Consider the following 20,597-nt stretch of genomic DNA (forward strand, 5'->3'; position numbering starts at 1 on the left):
CTTTTTATTTATTTATTTAATATGAAATTTATTGTCAAACTGGTTTCCATACAACACCCAGGGCTCATCCAGACAGGTTCCCTCCTTAATGCCCCTCACCCGCTTTCCCCCTCCCCCCCACCCCCATCGACCCTCAGTTGGATGGATACTCATTTAAAATAAAATAACACGCATTTTAAATTTACATGTTAGCATTAATTTTAAGTATTAAAATTTATTTAATATTTTATTAAAATCTATTTTAATATTTAATAATACAATTTATTTAATACTTATTTGTTAAAAAATAAGTATGATTTTTTTGACAGGGATACAAGACTTTAATACTAAAGGTTGCTGATGGAATCGTCTGTTTATTTATGTCCCACACATACTGTATGTAGTCACCTGTAGAAAAATCCAGGTGCCAGAACTTTGGTCATAATAAGCATGCCACAGACCTGGGCACATCTTTCTTGTATGTTGTTGATCTATTCTCTCAAGCTCTACTGCACGTACGTTACCACTGGATGCCCCTCTATTCCTTGTAATTTCCCCAAGAGATAAAGGAAATACATGTGCACACAAAAACCCATTAGCTGTCCAGCAAATATTTATAAAGGACAGGAGAAATTATGTTTCCTTTAATCCTCTGCCCACTAAAGACCACATCGGCTGCCTGACTTTTTTGTTTTTGTATTTTTTTTTTTGAAACCACTCATCTGGCAGCAATTTTTCTCAAGCAAGTAAGTGCCTCAGGCTGCAAACCACTATCCTGCCCCCCACTTGTCTTCTGGAGGCCTCTGTGCTAAAAACAGGCCTTTTGCAGAAACGATGTTTAAAATAAGGCCATACAGCGTCTGATAAGGTAACGGCCAACGTTTATTTTCAAATCTACCCTGTAGGCTCCATCTGAAAGCAGAATTTAAAAAAAAAAACAAACAATTTTTTTTTAACTGGCTCATTACAGAAGATCAAATTAGCGGGGGGAAAAGGGCCACTCATTCAGAAGTAGAAATTACAGATTTGGTGGTGGCGGGATGAGCCTTCCCACCCAGCATCTCCAGTCACTCTCCCTGCCCAGTCTGGGTGGAGGATGGCACAGGGAGGGGGGAGGAGGGGTGGGAAGACCGTAGGCTTTTATCGCTAATGCTTCCTCTTCCATCTTTCTCTGTCGAACGACTCCCTACTAGATTTATTGGCCTATTTCCTCATGTCAGGATGAAACAAGGCAGCTCAACATAATCTGAATACTTTTGACAGCTTTAGTTTACAGGATAAACTTCTCTTGGCTTCAAGGACCACGATCCCTCACTCGACATAATTCCTGAACTAAGGAATTTGCAAACCAAAGCACTACCGTATGGTTTTACTTTTAGAGAGCCTTATTTTAATGTGTTTTGACCATGGCACTTATTAATATCCATGACTTCAGACTTAATGGTGGTATTTAACATTATTTATTATCAGTTTATCAGAAAGTTATTTTCCCTAAAGTATGCAATAATAAAAATAACTATATTCTGACATGTGATTTTAGGATCAGGGGACCATATACATTTTTTTATTCTACTGGAATATAACTCTTTTCAGTATATGGGTTCACTTAATAATTGAGCTAGAACTCACTTAGTAGGAAATAATTTATAGAAAGATTTTTATAACATATTCACCTAGTTAACTAGGGAAGAGGTCACCAACTGTGGAATTAGAAAGCCTGGGTTCAAATCTCATGTGTGTCACAAACGTTTAGTTTAGGTAGAACATTTAACCCCTCTGGGTTTTGCCGTCTATAAAACATAAATAATAATACCTATCTAACATGAGACATGAGACTCTGGATGAAAAAGTGCTCAGCCCAACATTAAGTCTCTACAGAAAGATTAAACCATACCCGAACACTCACGTAGCAAACCAGTGGGTAGGGGGCCAAAGAGAAGGTATGTGCACTTAGTTTGGTTTCAGTTATTTATTTTATTTCCTAACTGCTAAAATTGCCGCCACTTCTAAAATACGGTTACGTGTTCCACTCATTGAAAACATATGCCAATTAAACACAAAGATGGTCCCTCCGAGGCATGCTCGGAAGAACCAGGCCCGGGCTGTACAATTTCAGGCTGAAACACAACCAAGTAACCATTACCGGGCTGGAAAACCTGGACTAGAACATACAATCACATGAATGACTTTCTCTGTGGCTGTTTAGATGCATGCTGTGACACTTTCTTCATAGGTTTGTGATGGTTGCTGATCTCACATCATTATTGCTGTTACAGCACAGAGCAACAGAGCACAGAGAAAGGAGGGCAGGTTTCGTGGTGCGGACACCCCCGGGCTCACCCTACAGGAGTCTCAGCCAGGGAGAGGAGAAAACAACGATGCAGCCGTGGCTGCTACTGTCTGAATAGTCGACCTGGGCTTGGTGTGCGACCTACTGTGAATGGCAGATATTTTAAATATTTTACTTTATGGGGCGCCTGGGTGGCGCAGTCGGTTAAGCGTCCGACTTCAGCCAGGTCACGATCTCGCGGTCCGGGAGTTCGAGCCCCGCGTCAGGCTCTGGGCTGAGTGCTCGGAGCCTGGAGCCTGTTTCCGATTCTGTGTCTCCCTCTCTCTCTGCCCCTCCCCCGTTCATGCTCTGTCTCTCTCTGTCCCAAAAATAAATAAAAAATGTTGAAAAAAAATTAAAAAAAAAAAAATTTTACTTTAGCCAACCAAGCAAGTTTCCTTTCTCACAGGATACCTCACCTCACCAAATTTTGTTTTTATGGCTTGTGGGGTTCTTTTGGTTTTTTGCATACCCTGTTTGCCTTTCATTCAAGGCAGAGTAGTGTTTTTATGGTTTTTTTTTTCTAGTTTGCATACGACACTTGGCTGTTAATTGTCTTTATATACACACTTCAGTGAACAATATCTATAGAGAACCATCTCCTTTTTCCTGCTGGCTCCATTCTGAAAAACCCACCACAGCAAAATGTCTCACCCTCCTTTCCCCTAATGACAGAGGACTTCCTCTTCCTCGCCAGCCCCTCCCCCTGCACTCCCCCCCCCCCATCACTGTATGCCTGAGACCTTGACCCCAACAACCAGAGCCTTGCTTCAGGTTGCCTGGGATATTTCGGCTGGCTTTCACTTTATAAATACAAATTACATACATACGCTTCTAGTAATATTTTACGTGAAATTGTTAAAGCAGTAATTTGATTGAGATTACGTGCGTGCACAAAATCTGGGCGCCCACGCTGAAATCGAATTTGGAAAGCAGTTACGCTGTCTACCGCTTGAGGATGGCTATCACTCAAAGACTTAACATGTTGCAAGACCAGAAACGCAGAATCATCACGTCCCTGAATCATGAACCAGCTGTTGAACTCCAAACCCGTCCAGTCTCACATTCCGCCCACGAGGGCCGTGTTTGGAGAAGGGAAAAGGGTCAGCTTCCGAGAGGAGACCTCACAGAAACGCAAGAAGCAAAAAGTGAGTGTCTACAGCGGCTCAGAACTCAGGCCGACTGCTGCTGCACCACTCGCGGTGCATTGCCACTGTGCGTCCCTGTACCATATTTGGCCACTGCGACTGAACCTGTTTCTCACAGTGACAGCCTATCAGTCTCCTCCTGAGTATAAATAAAGCTTTGCTTAAAATACTCCACTTTTTTTTTTATACTCTCAATGGCCCGCAACTACCACTCCGACGTCTATAATTAGATTTCAAAGTGTAGTCATCAATAACTCGTCCCTTCTCAGTTATTTCCTCTCCTTTTTCCTCAGCGCTCTTCAATTCTGAAAGGGTAAGGCTCCGAAAACCAGTGCTTTAAATTTCCTCTTTCATATTTTACCATGCCCTTCCTTCACCCTAAAATGGAGCTAAATGTTCACAATCCAGGGAACACTGCATGTTCAAAGAGAATGCCATAAGAGATGCTACAAAGAATATTAATTTGCCAAACACCTTCAGAGGCAAGAATGTAGATTTGGGGTTGTAAGTATTAAGAGTGTAGAAGCCTGAGCCCTATGCCCTGAAAAACACCACTGCATAAAACACTGTTGCTGGCATATAGGCAAACCACCCTAAATGGCTCAAAGGATGTAGCGAGGGGCGCCTGGGTGGCTCAGTTGGTTAAGCATCCAACCTTGACTTCGGCTCAGGTCATGATCTCGTGGTCGTGAGATAGAGCCTGGCGTTAGGTTCAGCATTGAATGTGGAGCCTGCTTGGGATTCTCTCTCTACCCCCCACCCCTCTGCCTCTCCCCTGCTCAGTCTCTGTCTCTCTCTCTCAAAATAATAAAATGAACATTAGAAGTTAAAAAAAGCATATGTATTGGCACTAAGTATAATTCTCCCACTTTCTAGCACCATGTTCCAGGTAGAATGGACCCCTAGCCTCCTGTTATGCAGAAAGTGGCCTACCTCACCTGCCTTCTCCTCCTTGCAATTCCATCAAGTCAAATGTTACTTTAACATTTTTTCCCCACCTGAAAAGAAAGGGATATCCATACTGACTTCAACGAGAACAGGATGCTCAGATCAACTTCCACCCAGGGACACTGCGTGAATACAAAATATTCATAATAAAATTTAAAATGCCTGAACATTTTTGTTTATCATCTGAAGACATATGTCTCTCCATCTATTTCTAGGAATTTTTAAATGCAGATGGAAATGCATGAATATAAGTCTATGTACATCCTCTTTTTCCTACTTATTCTTCCAAGGAAATCAGTTGTCAGAGAGCTCCTATCATGTAACTTGACGGCCAATAATAACAAAGTTCCACTTAAGGCTCAATACTGTTACAAATCAGTAGCATATCCACTTTACTAATCGTACTAGAGAATCCACTTACTTTTTACTAGATCTTTTGCACTATTTTTCTTAACCCAGATTGTAATACATATGAGACAGCATAACGCAAAACTTGATTTGACAATTCAAGAAACATTTCTTGGGTAGTTACTATGTATAAGGCACTGTGCTAGGCACTTAGACAATTATATTTTATTTATATTCACAACAGTGGTGTAACATAAGCATTTAACCTGGACCTTTCAGATGCAAAAACTGATATTGTTCAGAGAGTTTAAAACGCTTGCTCCAGGGGCACCTGGGTGGCTCACTCCGTTAAGCATCTGACTCTTGGTTTTGGCTCAGTCACGATCTCACCGTTCGTGAGTTTGAGCCCCGCACTGGGTTCTGCACTGGCAGCATGGAACCTGCTTGGGATTCTCTCTCTCCCTCTCTCTCTGCCCCTCCCCTGCTCATGCTGTGTCTGTCTCTCTCAAAATAAATATATAAACTTAAAAAAAAAAAAAACTTGCTTTAAATTGCCTAGCTGGTGAGTTGTTCTGTGCTGTGTGGTTTGAAACCAAGTAGGTTAGGATTCATATCAATGTGTGACCTTCCTCCAATACAACCCAGCCTATTTTCACTTACTTTGGAATAAAAAGTGAAGGGAAGCCAGGAAAACAGTAGGAGGAGGACCCCAAATTTCAAGCAGGAGGCAACGAGATGCTAGACTGGTCATTCAACGATTAATGTCTATGTAAAAGTTTGAAGGGCAGGGTCAAAGATAATTTCTGAGATTCCACGCTGGGGGGCTGGAGAAAAACAGGAGCACGGACAGGAACGAGGATGCTAATTTGGGAAAGAAGAAAGTGAGCTTAGTTTAGCAGACACTGAATTTCGAGGAGTCAATAAGCATCTAAGAGGAACTGAATTTTAGGCAATCGGGAAAATGAAGACAAATGCCCAAATGACTCGAGGAGCTGGAGACTATATTTGAGACACCCAAGGCCAGGGTCTGAGAGAGAAGCATTAAGGACCATAGACGGAGCTTTGGGGAATTCTAGCGATAAGGTGCAAAAAGAGAAAGAACATCCAGACGGGGAATAAAGAAGAAAGAGAAAGACCCAGAGGAACAAGCAGGAAAGCCTGTGACCAAGTCAAGGGAGGACGGTGCCATGGTGTTAAATGCTGACCGGAAGCGAATTATTTTTCCACACTGACTGCCTGCTCTGCTCAAGATCGTGTCCTAAACTCTGAGAAAACATGAAATGTCCATGAATCCTGAGACTTAACCTTTAACAAGATTAGACACTATCTCGCTGAGCTGACATCACCTACGATCCACTTGAAGATGGGTCATGGCATTTTCAAATGCTGTAGCGGCATTTATTTCCGACTGGGTTTCTCAAGATTTAAGGCAAGACGTTAGTGACTCTTAGCAAATGAAAGTGAGACTCCCTTTATGGATCCTCCCCATAAAGTGAGGTGAAAGGGTCTCAGGCTCATCCTAATAACTCTGCACACAAGTGTCTGCCGACTTTGGGCACCTCTGTCGAATGACCCAAGGTTGCCTCTGCCAAAAATCCCGGGCTGTTCTCTCCTCTTGGTACTGCGGTCTCAGTGGTCTCTTGCTGGGACTGACGGTAAGGGAGGGACCACTATTCCTAACAGTTGGCTTCAATTCCCTCAAGATCAGCTACTCGAAAAATGACTGGCCAACAAAAGTAAACGTGCTACCCTCATAGCACACACGTTGCCTCTTCAACCCTGTCCCACCACCCACCGGCACACAGCCAGCCTCTCACCATCTTTGGGACCCAGGCAACGAAGAGTTTCCCAATCCACAGTGAATACCACTGCCGATGTTTTTCTTCTACCTCTAGTCCCATTCAAACTGCTCATAAATGCCACGATCGAAATGAAATTATTTGGTGTACCAGGACACATCGTAAATGATTTCGAGATGGGCAGAATCACTGCTCGGGGCTTGTCTAGTACACCCTTCCGGGTTATCTCCGTTTTTCATGGTCTTTGACTTACTTTACAACCCTGTAACTCGTTCTAACACTGAAAACTGATAGTAATACAAGTAATTTTCGAGCATAGAAACACAGACAAATTGAGGCACCTGGGTGGCTCAATTGGTTAAGCATCCGACTTCGGCTCAGGTCATGATCTCACGGTCTGTGAGTTTGAGCCCCGCATCGGGCTTTGTACTTACAGCTCAGAGCCTGGAGCCTGCTTCAGAGTCTTGTGTCTCCCTCTCTCTCTGCCCCTCCCCCAATCATGCTCTGTCTCTGTCTCTCTCAAAAACAAATAAACATTAAAAAAAATTTTTTTAAAAGCACAAATTGTCATGAGTGCAGTGGAGCTGCAACTGATTGCTGCCTTCTCACAACTATTCATAAATTCACTTCAGTAAGCCCGCTAGCGTGAATGCATGTGCGTGTTTGTGCGTGCTGAGTTCTCCTTTAAACAGGTTGTGACATCTTACTGGTTTCTTCGTTAATCAATGAACTATATATATTTATATACTATTACATATTATATACATACAATCTTTGATGGATGTTATATTTGTATGAGAGTCATGATTTTTACCTTTTTTTTAATGTTTATTTTTGACAGAGGGAGAGACAGAGCGGGGAGGGGCCAAGAGAGAGGGAGACACAGAATCCGAAGCAGGCTCCAGGCTCCGAGCTGTCAGCACAGAGCCCGACGCGGGGCTCGAACCCACAGACCGCGAGATCATGACCTGAGCCGAAGTTGGACGCTCAACCGACTGAGCCACCCAGGCGCCCCTGATTTTTACCTTTTTAAAAGAATTACCCTTTAACGGGTGATTAGTTTCAACTATAGGGATGTGGCGTTGCAACGTTAAAATTTCAGTGCAGACAATTTAAAGACTCAGTTGCTTCAGACTTCTGGTCAAGGTCATTCTTTTTTTTCATTATGTAATATAGAGCTCTCAGAACCTCTGAAAAAATCCTCTCACCCCCTCCAAAAAAATTCCATCCTATAAAGGAGTTAGGGAAAAGAAAAAAAAAATCTTATGAACAAATGTCTTAAAAAATTAACAACTGTTTGAGCACCGGTGATGACATATATATTATTTGCAGTAATTTTTTCTCAAAAGAGATTGCACATTTTATTTGATAGGTAATAAAAAAAGTAAAGTTTTTTTTTTTTTAAGTACTAAATGAGAAAATAAGTCAGTTTGGATGGCACCTCTGTGTAACACACTTTATGCTTTAGTGTTTCCTGGGCCTTTCTGTATTCTACTTGTATTTCATTTTTTCCTTCAATACCCGGAGTCCATATAGATTACCTGGGCTCTGAATATAACAACATGAAGGGACATACTTTTTAACCTCGTCCTTTTTTAGGCATGAGGTCAGTTCTTAAAGGAGTCAGTGGGTGATAAAAATTCTTCTAAATTAGTGTTTACAAACTGGTGTTCTGGAAAGCACTGTTCTTGGAGATGCTAAACGGTAGGTCTCACAAAAAAAGAGGGGAAGAGTTCTGTGTTGCTTGGAGACATATAGTGCAGATTAGCACAATACATGGGCTTTGGGCTTTTTTGTTTCTTTGTTTAAGTATACCTATATCTGACAGAACACTTTTCCATAGAATATACTTTGGGAAAACAATGTTTTATTTATTCCTTAATTGATCCAATGGCATCACTGAGGTTAGAAATAAGTAACTGTTTTTCAACCCCCTATGGAGTCTGGCGAGTAAGTTTCCTCCAGATGTATTATTCTCTATTCATGAACAGATGAATTAATCACTGAGTGAAAGGGGTCAATTTTCTTATGTTATTTTCACATTCCTTTCTGCTATGGCTTTCCAGCTGCCAAGAGGGGTATCAGAAAAACACTGCCTGATTTCATAAGGTTAACGTGGATATGCTTAGATTAACAGATAACAGTTCCACATGATCCAACTCTGAAAGTGACCCAAATCTTCTGGCTATTTTCTTACCGTTCACAGAGATTATCTCATTCCACCTGTCGTCACAGTCCATCTGGTCCCGAGAGTATGAAGGTGTTCCAAGAAATGGCAGGAGGTGAAAAAACAATGCCTCACAGAATAAACTCTGTCACCTAAACATTCCATCCCTTGAATGCTTCCAGATAAAGAACCACAGAATATGTATTTATTCTTGACTTAACTTATCTTCCCTGGAGAAGTCTATTTATGATTATTACGCATGCTGAAATTCTTGGCTGCATTACTTTACCAAGATCGCCCCTCCCTGAGCTCTCACAGCACAGGTATTCTTTTCAGAAGTAGGGTAATACTTTTACATCATATTCTACAATTTTTCAGCTACTACAGTCTATTTTTTTTTTACTTTTGAAAATGAAGCAATGCATTTAGATTTGAATTGGGAAGCTGAGAAAACCAAGACTGTCTTTTTCCTCAAAAGCAACTCTTGTAAAAAAATTTTTTATTTGTCCTGTTACTATCATTGTTACTAACAAGCAAATAAGAACAGCAAGGAAACCAAAGCGAAGCCCTGGACTGGCCCTCACACCTCCAGACTGCAGTCAAAACCCACTCACCTTTAAAAAGCCCTAATTCCTTGTTTGGAGGTTCTAGCAGGGGAACGCAGCTACTCACATACCCTTGACTGAAGAACAGTCCTCCTCTGTCGGAGAAGGTTGTCCTCTTTGATCCAGTGTGCAGCTTTGGGAGGGACGCACATGGAGCGGTGAGGAAGGAAGGGGACACCCGCCTAGCCAGCCAGATCAGCCGAATCAATGCTGGCGATCAACAGGGTGACAGATTTGCAAATGCCATAAAGGATAAAGGGTTAGTACCCAAAATCTATAAAGAACTTACCAAACTCAACACCCAAAAAACAAATAATCTAGTGAAGAAATGGGCAGAAGACATGAATAGACACTTTTCCAAAGAAGACATCCAGATGGCCAACAGACACATGACAAGATGCTCAACGTCACTCATCATCAGAGAAATACAAATCAAAGCCACACTGAGACACCACCTCACACTGGTCAGAGTGGCTAAAATGAACAAATCAGGAAACCACAGGTGCTGGTGAGGATGCAGAGAAATGGGAACCTTCTTGCACTGTTGGTGGGAATGCAAACTGGTGCAGCCGCTCTGGAAAACATGTGGAGGTTCCTCAAAAAGTTAAAAATAGAACTATCCTATGACCCAGCAACAGCACTACTAGGAATTTACCCAAGAGATACAGGAGTGCTGATGCATAGAGGCACATGTACCCCAATGTTTATAGTAGCACTTTCAACAATAGCTAAATTAAGGGAAGAGCCTAAATGTCCATCAATTGATGAATGGATAAAGAAGATGTGGTTTACGTATACAATGGACTACTACTTGGCGATAAGAAAGAATGAAATCCTGCCATTTGCAGCAACATGGATGGAACTGGAAGGTATTAAGCTGAGTGAAATAAGTCAGTCAGAGAAAGAAAGACATATATTTTCACTCATATGTGGATCTTGAGAAACTTAACAGAAGACCATGGGGAAAGGGAAGGGGACAAATAGTTACAAACAGAGACAGAGGGAGGCAAACCATAAGAGACTCTTAAATACAGAGAACAAACTGAGGGTGGATGCGGGTGCGGTGGGGGAGAGGGGGGAAATGGGTGATGGGCATTGAGGAGAGCACTTGTTGGGATGAGCACTGGGTGTTGTATGTAAGCAATGAATCATGGGAATCTACACCAAAAACCAAGAGCACACTTTACACACTGTGTGTTAGCCAATTTGACAATAAATTATATTAAAAAAAAAAAAGCCCCAATTCCATCTGACCCTCATGTTAAGACAGCAGGGAAGAAGGTATGGATGATGCTAACTAGGCAGAATCCAACAAAGAAAGGACTGAAGATTAAGAAGTCAAATTCTCGCACACTCCAATTTAATGAGGCAAAGGCTTCAAGACTTGTTCTCATCTAATTTTATAATAAAATGACTTAACTCATAGAAATTCGGTATCAAGTCAAAGTTTGTTTTTAGCCAACCAACAAAGTATACTATTACAAGGGTAAGAGAGGGCATCACATCTCACTAAGAAGCCACAATACAGAGTTCTTTCACTACACATTCCAGTCACTGAGACTCTTTTCCATTAAGGATCCCACAATACTACAGTTTTTTCCTGTTTTCAAAGTAGTACTGTCCTTCCACTCTCAATATGTTTAAACACTTTTTTTTTATTTGAAAACTATCCCAAATTTAAGAAGTGAGAAAGAATGAAAGAGCTAAGTTAACCAATAGGGAGTGCCCAAAGTAGGCAGAAATAATAGAAAAATGGAGGAAGGGGCAATATGCAAAAAGACAAAGACAATGATGAAATACATGAATCTTCAGGCTTAGAGAGCAAAACAAAGTTTATAGCTAGGTAAATCAAGATAGAGCTATACATAACATAGCAAAAAATAGAGAGCAACAAAGATAAAAAGAAGTTAGGGGGAGAAATCAAAAGGAAAAACATAAAAATTCTCTACAAGCCTAAATCATTTGCATTAGCGAAGGATTTCTCTATAGCAAAACAGAGGCCAGAAAACACAGCATCTCTGAAATATAACAGAAAAGAACTGTAACTTAAAACTTTACACTAATACAGCCTGAAGTTTTATCCCAAGAACTGAACCTTCCTTCAACAATGAGGTGAAAAGACATTTCAGAAAAAAGACTGAATTTACCACAAACATTATCACTAAAGAAACTTCTTAAGAACGCATGCTATAAACAAAGAGATTCATCCTAAAAAGAGTGAGATGAAAAACCAGAGAATCTGGTAAAAAATATAGGTAAGTACAAATGAGCATCAGTTCACTCAAATCAAGGTAAAAAGCAAGAGGGACCTAAAATATAGAATAAAAATAATATACGTTTGCAGAGAGGAGTGCTTGCCATTAAAGCTTTCTGTGAATGTTATCAATTTGGGGAGGATGAGAGAGGCATTTTTTACCTTTAGATCTTTAGGCTTTTGCAATTTATAGGTAACCTTTCAATTAAATGTATAAAGATATAATGACAAATTTCTAAACCAGAGAAAGAAAAAAACTGGAATAAACAAAACTTGGAATATTCAATAGAAGCTAGGAAAAGGCGGGGAAAAAGAAGCAAAGATAATCTTGACAAAATACAAAGTAAGAAGAAAAATATAAATCCACATACATACGTACCTAAACCAAGGTTGAAAGGTTGAAAATGAGGAAGTGAAAACATGTATGTGAGCAAAAGACACCAAAAGAAAGCTAAGACGGAACTATTAATTTCATATACAATAGACTGTAAGTCAAAAAAAAAGTGTTTTAGGGATAAAGTGAATCACTACACAATGATAAAACTTGCAGTTTGTAAGAAAGACATACATTTTGGAACTTGGGTTCAAAATACCTGGCCTATAACTTGGTCTTAAAATACATCTATTAAGAATTGATGGAATTACAGGGGTAAAAACCAACAGATCCACAATCATCCTATTTTGCTTAAAGCGCATCTCTCAGTAACAGATATATATTAAACAGGCAAAACGTGTTAGGGTAAAGACAAGATGAGCTGCATACTTAATGGATTTACTAGAATCCACATACAACACTTAGAGGACATACATACTTTCAGAATACTTACAAAATTAACTACACACAGGCTACAAAGCAAATCTCAACCAAGGTAGAGAATCAACATCAGACAAAATATTTTCTAAACATGGTGCGGTAACATTAAAAATCAATTCTAGAAGGTAACCTGAAGAATCTACTCTATAGCAAATGCATGGGTCAAAGAAGTAATGTTGAAAATTAGAAAGGTTTTAAGAGTGATTTAAAAAATACCACACATCACAACTTATAGGACTCAGCTACAGCGCTACATATAGGGAAATTCATAACCTTAAATGCTCCTATGAGATTAATGAATGACATACCCTAAACTCTAGAAATTAGAAAAAAAATAAACATACAAGAAAATAGATGGAAATATGACAGATAAAAATCAGAAACTAATGAAATAGAAGATAAAAACCCAAAAACATTGGTCACTGAAATTAAAAGATGATCCAACAAAAAAATACACAATCAAAATAGACAGACTTCTAAAAAAAGGGGGATAAAGGAACACAAATCCACAGTATTAGGAATTTGAAAGGCAAACCAACTACAGATACAATAGAAATGTGTAAAATTACAAAAGTCCTCCTTTATTTCAATATTTATGTTGGTCTCCTGGACAATTCTCTAGCAACTATTTTTAAGACTATGAAACTGTCCTAAAGGGCATAGTTAGCATTAGACAAGATAACAAAGGTGAAAATGTCAGGCAAACTATAACAAAAACCCACACCCTCCTCCTTGTGTATACGCTCTTTTTCTCTTTCCCTCTTCTTGATGACAGTACTTGTCACTGCAAACTGCAATATTCTTAGAAGAAACAGAATAAGCTGATTATTGACGAAATGGCAATGTTTCAGAGGGTTTTTATCTGTCTAGCTAGAAAAATAAATTAATTTGCACCTTGTTCGTTTTGACTTGCAGAAAAAAACTTTGAGAATTACTATATACAAAACATCTAAATAATGAATTAGCTGTAGGCATTTACCCCATTTTCAGAGGGAAAATCTTCAGCACAAAGGTCTTACAAATTTTATTAAGATCAGAAGCAGAACTGAAAACAAAATCAACACATTCTGACAGCGCTCTAGTCATCAAAGCCATAATGTCCCTTTTGTGTCTCTCTGTTCCTGTTTAATACAAACACTGATCTAAAACAACATCTATTATCAGGTGACATGTATAATGGAAAAATCCTCTTTGGAAGTCTTGCCAAGTATGAACTATACTAAACGGAATGGAATCTGGTAAGAAATATCCTAGTATTAACTCATTCACCCTTAATAAAGCCTGACAGCTACCAATGCCAATGTACAGAATTTTACAGGTGCTACAATTTATAAATATATTAAAAATTTTAGAGACCACTGTCTCTAGGTTCTGCCTTGAAAACAAATGCCCAGTGGGCCCACTAGAAAAGACAAGGCTTAACCCATACACTGTTGGTCGTGCTATTGATGAGTCTGGTGGCCATTTCCAACTCTAGCATTCTACAAAAAATATCTTCAAATTTTAAGATAATGCTTCCAAATTCCAACATGGTTTGCTGTGTTTTGGTGTCTTCCTGCTGATCTGTCCTTTGATAAAACACAGCCTAGCTTCCAAAGGTCAGTTCCACAATAGCTCATTTTCCCTTTGAAAATAAAGTAAGACCTTCATAAAAGGATTTGGGATACACGTTTGTCTTGAACTGAACAAATCTCCTCCCCTTTTTCAATGTAGGAAGACACCATCAATTTTCTCAGTTTCTAGAAAGAATAAATGCTATCTTACAGTCAAGACCTTCAGAAATGTCAGTGGCAAGGCGAGGGATACAATTAAAATTCTTAGGAATAAAAAATTAATTCAGTTCACAACCAAAATATAAAATCTGTGCTAAGGCAACCTTAGCACGCAAGATGCTTCTCCAAATCCTTCAGATAGTGAGCTATTCTTAGGATTAAAGATTATTTCTCAGAAGGACCTCCCCAAACCGCCCCCCCCACCCCACCAAAGGAATGTAGGGATACAGGTTATATGGCCATCAGGAAGTTGGCTCTTTCTGCACATTGTTTAGCAGCCAAAAAGGATGCCAGGCTTCAGAAAAAGCATCCAAAACAGATTCCTTTTATGGTATGATAACATTTTGCTCAAGAGACTGCCCTTTCCTTCACAGGCAATGCCTCAGAAACTATTCCTAAATAGACTGATAGACACAGGGGGGCTTCTAATGAAGAAGCCAGCTCCCGATGTGTGTGTTTCAGCCTCGGAAAGTAAAACCACTCACGAGAAGTTCTGGAAGCAATATGATCAAATGCTGTAAAGAACTTCCATTTTTGGCAGTTTCTATTCCTGAACCTCTCTGAGATGAAACTTTTAAGCTAAAGTCCCTAGTCTTAGACTCGTAACACCCCTTTGTTGCCAAGCGTTTTGCTAGTCCGGGTTATTCTGTTTTCCTAAGGTACATCTTCTCCATGGGTCTAATCAACAACAGCCTCTCCAGCACCTTAAAATAGAGTTTAAACTTTGAAAGGCTTTCCTGTGTAGCTCAGGTTCAAAGTGTTTGTTCTCTATAGGAACAGCTCTTGCTTGATCGTTCTTATTGTTCTTGGCCACATTTCTGGGATTAAGACACTTTATAACAGGAAGAAACACAGTGGCACCTACACTAAACTAACATAACCTTCTGCTGTGAACACCAAGACGCAGAGATTAAAAGCCCTGAGACTTCAAACACAGGCTACATAAACAGCAATAAATTAGTATTTTCCATGAGTCTGACATTTCTATCATGTGGGAAGACGCTGAAGTGTTTTTCGCTGTATTTCACAGTGAAGAGTTTTATCTTGCATGTGCTAATTACACCCATCTCTAGTCTAAGACGGGAACTGGGTTTCTGGCACTAAGCAGCCATTGACACTTAGAGATAACATCTCTGAGACATCCCTTCAGCCAAGAAGCTGTGTAGGCAATGGGGAGTACCACCACCACCACCATCAGCTCCACTGTCATCCTTACCACCATCACCATCAAATATTTATGGCTGTTTCCTCTGCTGAAATGCCCAATATATCCCCCAGGGTGTGATCAATTTTGAATGTTTCCCGTCAATGCAAAGTAGCTTCATATGGCATCTCTCCTACTTTAAAACATACAGCCCTAGTGAGTTCTATATGTGATTTATTAAGAAAGAGAAAAAATTAAAAATACCTTGAGACCGTGTTTAATTTTAAGGATAGAAACGTGCAATCTGTGAAAATCTGAAAAGCAACATCTCCACACTATTTTATCTAAACAGCTCTCTACTCGTAGTTCACAGAAATAAGAGGAAAAACCCCTAAGCACTATGGAAGAGAAAGCAGTTTCAGGTACTGATTTGTAAAGTCTGATGAACGTGCCTATTTGCTAAGTTGTGTCAGAACAGGCTACAGCTGACAGAGTCCGCATTAAGTGTGTGCCTAAAAGCAATTTACAGTTGGTCTTTAATTTTCTAAAATTGATACAGATTTCCCCGATACCTCTAGACTGGTGATGAGGTCATGATTTGATGATACACTTCTGTCTAGAGTATAAGCTTCTTTCTTTGGCATAATCCCCCATTTGTCACAGAAAAAAAAAAAAAAAACTGCACGAAGACAACTCAGTTCTTCTACAACGCAGTATGTCTGTGGCTTCCTGAGTCCCCTGCATCTTTTTCAAGTACACAGATTGACAGCCTCTCTTCCAAAGGCCAAAGTCAACGGGAGTCCACTATGCCCCTTCACCACACCCAAAAAGAAATAAATTTTATTTCGTTGACTTGATTTTCATGAGGGGTAGAAAGGAACTGAAAAGGCCACAGTGCCCAATCCTGGATATTGTGGATGGGACATGTATCATGATCCCACACAAGCACAATATTCTAAATGCCTTCCTGGTTAGCGTCATGACGGTGGCGAGGAGTGGAGTAGGAGTTTGAGCACGAGAAGAACTCACACAGACTACACTATTGTGTGGATGATGCCACTCAACATCTTAGAAGAGATCATGATTTCATTAGATGCCACTGGTATTTTCCAGGCATCATTATATATTTGCAAGTAATATTATGTATTATATATTTGCAAATAAACAGATGTGACAGTCATCTACTATTTTACAAGTTACAAATAAATCTTTTAGGCAAATACAACATTGTACCTCAAATCACTATCAAACACAAAAATAACTCAATTGCAAATGGTCCAATTCTTAGAAGACCTATTCCAATTAAACCCAATAAATTGGGAATTAAAGGCTCTATAATTGAACAAAGGGCCCATCTTCCCGGTCACTTTAAAGCTTTCCCTACGTTATTTTATGTTACACATTTATACTCGTGAAGTAAATTTTAAAAAGGGTATCAAAAATAATTACATATACGTATCAAAAATAATTACATATATATTATATGTAATAATTACATACACACACACACACACACACACACACACACACACACACAGGACCTGGCTTTCAAAGAGTTTAGAGGATGTACTTACGTTTTCATATACCCTGATACAACACCTAAAAAGTAAGAGACATACTTTTTTCTTAATTTTCTATATGTAGCTCTCAATTCCTTTAAAGAGTCAGGATTCAGCACTACAGAATAGGTATTAAAGCATAGAGATGTGAGCAAAGAAAGACAACACAAAACAAAAGTGATCTATATAAAAGGGGAAAAGGATAGAGACAAACGAGAAATGAAGCAGACAGAAAACAACATTTAAAGAGTTGGGTGTTCAACAACCCCTTTCTTTCTTTCTTCTTCCTATTACCTAGCAATTCACCACAAAACTGTCTGCAATATACCCACATTGTTCCTCTTCAGCATCATCAGTCTCAATGACTCTGTTCTTGCCCTTAAAGGTTCTGAAATCCACACTTCAATACATCCTTTCTATCATCTGAAGACAACAATGTTACTCTACTCTCAACTAAGCTTGACATGAAAATCATCATACCAAAACCAATTATATTAATGCTTTTAAAACCTAACATAGGGGCGCCTGAGTGGCTCAGTTGGTTAAGCATCCAATATTGGCTCAGGTCATGATGATCTCGCAGTTTGTGAGTTCATGCCCCGTATCAGGTTCTGTGCTGACAGCTTGGAGCCTGGAACCTGCTTCAGATTCTGTGTCTGCCTCGCTCTCTACCCCTCCCCCACTTACTCTGTCTCTCTCTTTCCCTCTCAAAAAATAAACGTTAAAAAAAGTTTTTAAATAAATAAAACATAAAGGTTAAGATTAGATTATTTTAGATTTATAGAATTCTATAGTTTATATTATCCCAGAAGAGTCATGTCATCTATACCCAAAAGTTTCTCACTGTATATGGACTTAGTGTAACAATGCAAAGGTAAATCTTCTTATTTGTTACATGTAGCACTGCTGGATGTGAAAATGCCACAGCGGGACAGATACAGGTAAGTAAAGTGAACACACCAACTGTATATGCTCTTGGGATATTTCCTCCATGCAGATTGGAATTAGAGGGCAGATGTTTCAGGGAAATAGTGAACCAAACTCTGTAGACACCACTACGTTGGCTCCATCCAGCAATTCCAAGGAAATTAACATTCTGCTGTTACGGAAATAGTTTAGACTGTCTCACTCAAGAAAACTCAAAATGGTCAGATGACCTAGAAACCTGGAGAAGTTGAAAGTAAGCTACAGGAGTCTCTAGAGATTATGCTAATAGTAATTTACATCTCATTTACCAAAAAAGTAGCAAAGGCCACTTAAAAACATGAGTAGGACTTTTTTTCACTCCCAAGGAGGATATGCACATATAATGAAATGCAACAGAAACCCACTCTGACTGCAAAGAAAGCAAAAGAAGACCCCAACTCTCAGTAGCTAGCTTAAAAAAAAACTAAAAAATAACTGACATTGTTATCTATCACAAGTTAATGCTATATCTGGTCCATTGGGAATTTTGCACTTTAAAGTTTGGTATGTTTGTTACGCAGCACAAGCCTTGCTAATCAGGTGCTGTTCTTCACACACCAAGATAATGCCACTGACATGAGTGAAGGCTTTGCTCAGGCTTGAACTTTGGAACCTTGCTTTTTTTGCAGAGATGGATTTGATATAACAGCTCCTGTCTCCCTCCTGACGTCCAGTATGAGTCAAGGACTTAGGAGACAAAGAGCCAAAACCTAGCCAGAGCAGCTGATAGTCACAGCACAAGGTCTAAAACCAAGGCCTTAAAGTAGCTTATTTTCTTAACTTCAGAGCTACTCAGGGGCATTAATATGTGACACTGTGCTGTGTGTAATTAGAGAATCAACACAGACCACCAGCCTGTCCTCAGCAAATGCTGACCTAACTGAATGGGGTTACAAAGACAGCAAACTTCGTATCTCACTGGAGTTGCTCAGTGCTCTTGAATTTTCTCAGGTGGCCAAAAAGGAACAGGCTCAGACAGTACTAAGTAGAAAATCCAAAGGTACAAAAACTCCCAAAGACCAGCAAGGTCCCAACGGGTCAAAACCTCTAAGTTCTTTTTTTGCTTCCTTTAGCCCTCCTCCTCCCAAAACTACACCAATACCCAAAGACCATATACCAAGCACCAAAGAGACAAAAGGTATAAATGCTGCCATATAAATTACTGTAGAAAAACTAAACACTAGTATGTTGTCATATTGACATTCAGAGAAGTCTAGCACCAAAAACAGTATGAATGGCACTACAAATCTATTATGGAAGGTAGTTCTTTAAAAAATCCTTGTATGATTTACTTCAAAAGATGATCAGGAATTGCCAAGAAGAAAAAGCCCTGATAGAAATGGAAGCATCATTATTTGGGGTTCTTTTTCTGTGAATTTGATTACAATCTTTATAGACAACCTACCTCAAGTTTAAGTAAGTCAGCATCTGCAGATTAATGATCGCCTCCGGAATGACTCTGATGCAATTATGATACAGATTAAGAATTTCCAGTGATACAAAATGGCACAATTCCATTGGGACTTCGACCAGTCTGTTTTTAGATAAATCTATGAAAAAAGGAAAGAATGTCTTGTCAGTAAATCTTCAACGCAGTCAAATACAATGATCAACTATCGATACTTTTTTTCCTTAACATGTTTTAAAATAAACATAATCTAAATTTTTGGTAGCTCTGTTACCCCAGGGTTGATTTCCTTTTCCTGGCATATTACCCAATTTATACGGAAAAGCCAAAACGTTGCTGCGACAGTTTTAGCTTTTTATATTAATTGGGAAATGCAGGCCAGATAGAAGGCCTCAACTGAAAATTATTTCAAAGTCATTCTCCCCTAGGGAAGCATGAAAGCTGTATCCCTTAATATACCTGAATATTTAATATTTCGTTTATGTAACTCAATTTTGTATTCATAACATGTATTGTCTCTTGGAACATGTCTTTTATAACCTCCGCAAACACACACACACACACACAACTAAACAAGTATTTCATTCACTAGCATCACTGAGTACCCACAATGTGCAAGACCAAGATAAATCAACGGTGTCTCTCTTAAGGACAGGCACTGTGCCTGCCACATGACCAGCAATAAAACTGAGCTCTCTTGGCCAAGGATACCAAAGACCTTACTAATGGTGGTCAACAGAGCAGTGTAAACACACAGCATGGTTTACAATACTACCATGTCAACAATAAAAATATGGAATAGTCCGTAAGGTCTAAATATGGGAATGGTAGACATAACCAAATACAACAAAAGAGCTACCACTCTTGAAAACTGTAACTCGACATCAATCATCTCAATCAGGCTGAGCTGACTGAGGAGGGACTCAATCAGTACGAACGGAAGATGTTTCTTAAATAATATATCATATATACGTAAAGAATCACACTCCATTGAAAAAAAAAAGAATATTGAAACAGGTCAATACTCTAACGAAATAGAAGTCAAAGGGATATCCTCCTGACTAACCCGCCAAGAAATAAAAACATAAAGAAACAAACACGGGCCTCGATGGCTTCAGGGGTGAATTCTAAGCAGGTTGAAAGGGACAATTATGCTAATATTCAAACTATTCCACACAAGGTAAAAGAAGGTAAGTTTCTAAATACTTATTTGAATAGTAAGGTATAGTACTGATACCAACGCCTAACAAGTATCCAAAAAAGAAACTATTTATGAATCTCCCTTCTAACTACTGATGTAAATCCTAAATTTAAAAATTAGCAAGCAGAATTGAGCAGTACATAAAAAGACGAACAT

The 20,597-nt window shown here is 39.3% G+C and overlaps 1 protein-coding gene across 3 annotated transcripts in view; it reads right to left on the reverse strand.

Moving 5' to 3' along the window:
• The window catches only part of LRCH1 (leucine rich repeats and calponin homology domain containing 1), a 198,932-nt gene that overhangs the window by 82,034 nt on the left and 96,301 nt on the right, over window positions 1–20,597 (reverse strand). For all 3 annotated transcript variants that reach the window (XM_027064842.2, XM_027064841.2, XM_027064839.2), the window contains exon 2: window positions 19,238–19,382. In XM_027064842.2, the coding sequence (XP_026920643.1) occupies window positions 19,238–19,382 (145 nt within the window). The remainder of the gene's footprint in view (window positions 1–19,237; window positions 19,383–20,597) is intronic.

This window comes from Acinonyx jubatus, chromosome A1 (assembly GCF_027475565.1).
Source record: "Acinonyx jubatus isolate Ajub_Pintada_27869175 chromosome A1, VMU_Ajub_asm_v1.0, whole genome shotgun sequence".
Classification (NCBI taxonomy): Eukaryota; Metazoa; Chordata; class Mammalia; order Carnivora; family Felidae; genus Acinonyx; species Acinonyx jubatus.